This window comes from Dreissena polymorpha, chromosome 3 (genome assembly GCF_020536995.1).
Source record: "Dreissena polymorpha isolate Duluth1 chromosome 3, UMN_Dpol_1.0, whole genome shotgun sequence".
NCBI classification, from domain to species: Eukaryota; Metazoa; Mollusca; class Bivalvia; order Myida; family Dreissenidae; genus Dreissena; species Dreissena polymorpha.
The window spans coordinates 38,632,145-38,640,321 of NC_068357.1; the positions used below are offsets into that span (position 1 = coordinate 38,632,145).

General features: G+C 34.8%; 1 protein-coding gene across 3 annotated transcripts in view; it reads right to left on the reverse strand.

Moving 5' to 3' along the window:
• LOC127873707 (exocyst complex component 5-like) overlaps positions 1-8,177 on the reverse strand; it is a 62,129-nt gene extending 53,952 nt beyond the window's left edge. For all 3 annotated transcript variants that reach the window (XM_052417661.1, XM_052417660.1, XM_052417659.1), the window contains exon 1: positions 8,030-8,177. In XM_052417661.1, the coding sequence (XP_052273621.1) occupies positions 8,030-8,059 (30 nt within the window). In that variant the 5' untranslated portion in view covers positions 8,060-8,177. The remainder of the gene's footprint in view (positions 1-8,029) is intronic.

Genomic DNA, 8,177 nt, shown 5'->3' on the forward strand with positions numbered 1-8,177 from the left:
ATGGATGTCTAGACATTTAATTAGTCTTCGTATCTCATACGTGTAGTTGGGCACACAATTTTAAATAACGCGTTTTGTCAGGTTTGTTACTGTCGCCGTCACCAATCCAAAATCCGCAAGAGTTTCTAAACGCAAGTTAAGCTGCTAATGCATGTTATTTTGTTCATTTCAGTTAGTGTTAACATTGTTTGTTGAGCATCAGCAGTCAAACTACTTGTTGCCTAAGATTTGCGGAGCAGCTCTGCTAATATATTGAGTATCGCCGAATATGACAAACTAAAACAGCTGTAAACATTCTATAGCATTTTTGTCAGATTAAGGTGTTATATCAGGTAAAATATATAACTGAAATAACGTTAACACTTAAGAAAATTGGAATATTAAAGCATTTTCCACACCATTGAGTTTTTCTGCTTTAAAATGAAGAACTCTAATCATATTTTTACGCGTCAACTTAAGCGTGCAAGGATCGTTACAGTTGTAAACTGCTCAAAATGATAAATATAACCAATCATTTGTCTTAATAATATAAAGTAACACTAGTAAATAAATTGTGTGAAACACCTATTCATTTATCGGCACTAATATTCTTCAATGCAATCAAAAAAATCGTTTTGTAAGGTTCGTTCTGTAAGGTTCGTGTTCACAAATTTTGAAACAGACTATAATGATACATACTGAAGACTATACATGTTATGTGACATCATTCGAGGTGGTTATGACGTAATTTGTCCACGAATATTCTCTTTCGCCATATTTTCGATGTCAACAAGACGTGGCAGCGCGTTGATGTACAGAATTAATAGCTTGGTACACAGAGGTAAGAAAAGTTTGTTATGTGTTTTTGCAAAAGATTAAATGCTTACTAAATGCAAGTGTTTTATGTTGAGTGACTTTACAGTTTACCTTTCTTCCATAATAGATGCACATATTTACGTTCATTTGTGCACGAAGGCAAAGTAAGGTTCGTTACCTTCGGTAACGATCCTTACATACATTTAAATGATATTTATGTTTATATAATTGAACGTATAAACTAGTTTTTTATTTTTATATAGCTACTTACCTGATTTTACCAACCTTTAGTAAAGGTGCACCATTGAAACACATTTGTTAATCGCTTGTAAAATAAACTCGTTTGGATCATCTTTTATTATGTACACTTCACACCATTCGCATGTGTTTTAAATATTTACATATAGCTATGGAAACTATTGGCACATGCCTTGGCAAACATCAAACATAGTTTTCTTAAATGAGGTGTGTGCTTAACGGTAGCAGATATATTTTACAAGATATTCTATTCAGTATTGATGGTAAGGTTCGTTGTGTGTGGTAACGAACCTTACACTTTCAGTATTTGACATTGAATGTACATTTTCAGGGTTTTCTTAAATCTCATTGTTGCAGATGGGGAAGTCTGCGGCTGAAAAGATGCGAGAGTATCGTCAGCGGCTGAAAGATAATGCTGAAAAGTACGAGGCGTACCTGACAAAAGCAAAGCAGCGAAAGAAAAGAAACTATGTTCCGGTTAATCAGTTGTCATCCACAGAGAAGAAAAGACGCCTCGAGAAAAACAGAAATGATGTGCGTGCGCACAGGATTTAAAAAAGGATAGAGAGAGTGGAGATACCACAGCCATGTACATCTTTATCGAAAAGCGGATACGAGACGCCAGAATCAGCTGATAGATTGATTGTGAATATGTCTTTTCCAAATAGACGAAACGGGCCCAGGAAACGAGTTCAACGGGCGCTATCAAAGAAAAACAGAGAATATAAAGAGTTGAAGTTGAAGTTTGAGAATATAAGAAAGAAATACAGAACAAACTTGAGAAGATTGCAGCGCATTAAGAAGAAACAGCGAAACGAAACACAGCAGGGCCAAATACAAAATGAAAAACAGTTAGCGGAAAGTAACACACATAGGCGGCAGACAGATGAACTAATACGTAGTGCCGGCTTCACTAAACAACAAAGCAGAAGAGTGAGAAAGCAGCTGTTATTTGCTAATGTTGTCCAGTCAGAACTCCAAAAAAGCTGACAAAGAATTAAACGAGGAGAAAGAAGGATTCTTGGCGGTCTCATAGGCGGAAAGATCATAAGCAAGTACAGACTAGCAAGGTCAGTAAACAAATCAACGGGTCTCGGAAGAAATACACTAAGCGGCGGGCGCAGTTCATGCCTAGCGTTCGGCAAGCTACAAAAAAGAAGAAGAGAGGTTGAAAGACACAAATCACTTGTTATAGAATTCCTTACACGAGATGACAACTCCAGATGTAATCCAGGCAAACAAGATAAACTCAAAGTGAATGGATCAACGCAGCAAACTAGACTTCTAACTGACTACTTAAGAAATTTGTACGCAAAATTTATGAGCGAAAATCCAGGAATAACATTGTCGTTCACATCGTTTACTCGCATTCGCCCTGCTTATGTAAAGCTTACAAGGTTTATTTCACGAAGTTGCTGTCTTTGCACAAAACATCAGGACTTTGCTCTTTGCACATCAGCGCTGCGAAAGTGTCAAATTAATGTGCCTCTTAACCCAGAAAGGTTCATTGAAGATGCCAACAACATAGAGAAAATAAAAGCTGAAATTCCCAACGAAATCGAACTTGGTCAATGGAAAAGAGTAGCAGTTGACGACAAGGGAAAAAAGAAGATGGTGGTGGCAAGTACATTGAAGAAAGAGGACTTTTTAAAGCAGATGGAACAGCAGATAGTGGATTTCTCAGCTCATGTTGGAAGGGTGAGACGGCAATATGAACAATCTCTGAACATTAAACATAAGTTACCTGAAAATGAAGTGATTGTACATATAGATTTTTCAGAGAACTACAGCTGCCGAAGCGTAAATGAAATCCAGTCAGCATATTGGAACCAGAGCGCCGTAACTTTACAGCCTGTAGTGATTTACTATAAGACCGAGCCGGATAAGTTACAACACAAGAGCGTGGTAATAGTTTCTGACGAACTTGGACATAACGCAAGTACAGTGGTTTCATTTATTGATAACATTGTACCTGAAGTGAAGAAACTGGTCCAGTCAGTCAAGAAAATTCACTATTACACTGACAGTCCGACATCACAATACAGGAATTAAACAATATTTAGAGTTGTGGCAAATCATGAAAACATATTTGGATGCAAAGCCGTCTGGAATTACTTTGAAGCCGTCCACGGTAAAGGCCCCTGCGACGGATTGGGCGGCTCAACAAAACGTATGGCTGATGAAGCTGTCAATGCAGGAAAAGTTGCCATACAAGATGCTGATGACTTTTATAGTTGGACGCAGTCGCAAAAGTGTTCAATGAGAAACGTGCAATTCCTTTATGTTTCTTCAGTTGAGAGCCAAACAAAAGCCAAAGAAATTAATCGTCAGGAAATAAAGGCAGTAAAGGGTACAATGAAAATTCATGCCGTGATCGGAAAAGGAAACAACATCATTATGACATCACATGTAAGCTGTTATTGTGACACCTGCATGAAAGGTGAATGTTGTTCGTCAAATCAGTGGACCGAGGTGTCAATTATAGTTCACGATAAAAAAGATCAAGAGAACATGCATGTAAATCCGAATGAGATTCCTGTAGATCACACCCACGCAAATGAACATGATGAGATCCTTGAAGGACCCAGCATGACTGAAAATGAAAATGAGATCCCCAAAGATAGCCAGACACGTGATGTTGCAATTGGGACATTTGTTGCTGCAATGTATGAAAGAAAAGTTTATATAGGAAAAGTTGTACAGGTCGATGGAGATGACAACGAAGTTGAGATTACATTCATGAAAAACATGAGAAGTCTGTTGCAGTGGCCATCGAGTGAGGACAGGATATGGGTTGATAGAACAGCAATCGTTTGTACAGTTGCAGAACCTATACCAGCCGGAGAATCCAAATCAAAGCTGAGCTTTAAGCTTAGTTCGTCCGATCTCGTCACAATTGAAGCGTATAAAAATATGCAAAAAAAAAGTATAATACTGTACATTTGTGTTACATTCGTCTGTCGACTTCAAGTATACCGATATTGCATTTGTAAATACACTGTATTTTTTACGTGTATAATGCGTATATATGTGAAGTACAATGCGCAATTGATTGTATCATAATAGTGTAACGAACCTTACATTGATAAATCAATTAAGTAAACCTACGCATAATGTTCTTACTGAATTTTAAATCGCCCTACTGCATGTTGCGGTTGTTATTTTGATGAACGTGTTCAATGAGCAATAATGAACAACATGTGTGTTTAAATATGTTTTTGTGTGTTCACGTATGTCTGAAATCGCAATCATAACTTGCATGTAACATTATTAATTGAATGCACTACAAAGTTAAAAATTATCAAGTGCGTATATGTGTTCGAGTTTACTTGGTGTTAATAAAAGCATTTGAGAGTTTATTTTGCGTTATATATTTCTCATTATCTATTACACAAACTTGATGAAATTTAGTAAGGTTCGTTATTTAAAAAGCCCTGTATTCGACAAGCTTATGTGTGTTAACCTGTGTGCCTGAGTAAGCACTTGAACTTTTTTTAGCCATCAATTCCCTCATGGGTCCAATCAATGATAAATAAAGAGTAAACAAGAGTCACAGATATAAATGCAAACGTCATTAATGATGCATAATAAATAAATCCGTTTTATTTTCGAAAAGTTACAAACAACAACACGTTTTTCAATTGCTACAGTAGCGTTTAAACATAGTGTACAATATTTACAATAACTAAATCAATTATGAAAACATAGTTATAAACATTATTGGTGATATTATTCGTCTTATTTGATAATATGCTGGTTCTATTTCAATTTAAAGTTTAGTATATCCCGACAAACGAACCTTACATGCCAGACTGAACGGCTTTTTTGTCAACAGCGATATCTCATTAACCAATAGCGTCATGATGGAAATACTTGGCAACATACTCCAATACACTATTTCAAACAACAAAATGACCATTTAACGTTTATTTTTTAAACATCATATTTGTTTGATTTTGCACGGACTCTAGATTACACGGATATGAAACGGGACCGTTACGCCAAATATCTTGTTGTGTCTAAGTCACGTGACCGTGTCGTATCTGTCGATCTTTTATCGAAGCACCGATGTTATACATTTGATGTACCCACTCACGTATTTTGTTAAATTATAGTTTCATTTCTAGGCCGATTTTGACAAATTATATATCATTAGAAAGCTTACGTAATGTAGTTTTCAGATATATAAATATATATTAAGTTTCTCTTCTGATTTTGGCAGCTCGGCGAGTTATAACTTTAACTTTTGCAAATATCATACCGTTTTGGAGTTTTAGAATCTAGATTTACGGTTGACATGTTCGTACTTTATACCGATTTGTAGCGTTTATATTTGGAGTTCAGTTTAAAAAATAACATCTTGCTTAGGAGAATAGAATTCTGTATATGATAGAAAAAAAATTGGTTTAAAAATGAAAGCAAGTAAGGAATGAAGGCGGAAATAAGTAGCGCGCGGTCCTAACGAACCGAACTGATGGCGATTATGCTTTTGTTTAGATACCGGCCATTGAATTTCCTTTGCCACGATTATTATATTTTTTATGGAATATATTGAAATATTTTGTTCTAGAGACATATCCATAAAGCTAAGTATTAATGAAGCTTAATAAATTTACGATTTCAGCTCTTGATTATAACACAGAAAGGGTGTTAATTTTATGATGAAACAGCGTATACAAATGTATAGCGGACCCTCTTGATATTTTTCGGCTTTGCATACTTCAAATATAATGGGTGTCAAAACATTCATCGTTTGTTGTTTATTATCAAAAAGGTAATTATGTAAAATTATATGAAAGGTTATTAACCATAAATTATCAATTAATTAAAATTATTTAAAGATTCTTGAAAATCACGGTCAACTGTCTATGCATGTATATTGAAATATCTTTATAAGTTAACAGAGTTATAAATATATAGAATTCTAAATTAAAACTCTGTATTATTTGTATTTTTCGGAAAGATTATTTAACCCCGTTGTGGTCAAATGAGAATGCTGTTTTTAATTATGTTGTTCCGTACACTACCATACACTCTTTATAGGACTACGAAATGACGGAGTTTTTTTACCGGTACCCGCTAAATACGTTAAATGTTAAGTATTAGATTTTTTTATTAATTTATTAATTAAAAACTTAATATATATTGATATAATTATTGTGATTTAGCTGGCTGACATCTATACAGTATTTAGTTTATGGCAATCTGTATGGGCAGATGACTATAAATGTTTTCAATACGCTACATATCTTATAAACGCAAAATTGAGTATTTGGCCTTACATTCAAGAAATGACCACTAATACCACGAGAAGACATGGAGGTATCATAAAAAGTGTAATCTGACCAGACATTGCCACCTGTGGTTAGGGACCAATATACAAGTATAGGTCCCTGCTGTGGCGTATGACACCATAGTGTTATTTAGTATTGGTCGGCACAGTTTCTGATCATAACGAGATAAATGGTTTGTGCTGAACACAGGGGCAATAAAACCACAGATCTATCAATAAACAAGATTATTGAGATATCTTTTTTTGAACACCGCGATAAAAATGCTCAAACCATGGACTCTAGATTACACGGATAAGAAACATGGCAACATTCTCAGAATCATCACTGCTATATGTGTAATCACCTAACAATTCGTCTAAAAATAATTTATATATTTGAGTTGAAGACGATGTACTGTTGTTTAAGTCTGAATAAACTATCTGTCTGCCTGTCTAAATCCAAGCCGTCATCGTCCCGGTGAAAAAAAATCTGATTTTCAATAGTTGGACATGATGCCCTGATGTCAAAATACGAAATGACCCGCGTAACACGGACCGTGATTTTCAAGAATCTTTAATAAATTGATAATTTAAGGTAAATAACATTTCAAATAATTATACATAATTACCTTGTTGATTATAAATAGCAAACGATGAATGTTTTTGACACCCATTTTATTTCAAGTATGCATGCAAAGCCGAATAATATCGAGAGGGTCCGCTATATACGCTGTTTCATCATAAATTTTACACCCTTTCTGTGTTATAAACAAGAGCTGAAATCGTTAATTTATTAAGATTCATTTATAATAAGCTTTATTGATATGTTTCGTGAACAAAATACTACAATATATTCCATAAAAAATATAATAAGATGGCAAAAGAAATTCAATGGCCGGTTTCTAAACAAAAGCATAATCGCCAAGACCGTAGCATCAGTTCAGTGCGTTAGGAACGCGCGCTACATTTTCCCGCCTTCATTCCTTAATTACTTTCGTTTTTAAACAATTTTTTTTCTATCGTATACAGAATTCTATTCTCCTAAGCAAGATGTAATTTTTAAAACTGAACTCCAAATATAAACGCTACAAATTGGTATTAAGTACGAACATGTCAACCGTAAATCTAGATTCTAAAACTCCAAAACGGTATGATATTTGCAAAAGTTAAAGTTATAACTCGCCGGGCTGTCGAAATCAGAAGAAAAACTTAATATATATTGATATATCTGTTTACTACGTAACGTAAGCTTTCTAATGATATATAATTTGTCAAAATCGGCCGAGAAATGAAACTATAATTTAACAATAGACGTGAGTGGGTACATCAAAATGTATAACCTCGGCGCTTCGCTGTACGCTAATCGTAAAAGATCGATAGCCACAACACGTTAAAACGCGCTGTGGTAAAACATAAAATGTGTATTTCTTGTGTTTTACTCGCTATAAATCCATTAATAACAACGGGAATATACTAAAAGTTATATTTTTTTGAAAGAGGAATAAATAAGCAACAAGATAACGTATAAACCAATAAAATCGGATGAATAGTTTTTGCATAAGATTGAATTTACTACAGTAAGGGTCAAATACTCGATTCATCTCCTGTCAATATACACTCCGTGGATTTTGTAAATGCAATTGGCCTCTTCTTATTGAAAATGCGTGAATACGACTTTTGATGCTGAAGTCTGCATTATCACACCTGTTTTAATTCCTCAAGCGTCAGCGACATTCTAGATGTTTTTCGCTTCGTGCACAAGTAAGAACAGCAATTGCTACTGTTTACAGTTTATTTCTGCATTTTCATTTTGTACGGAAGTAAACATAAGTTAAGATTTGACAGGGGAGAC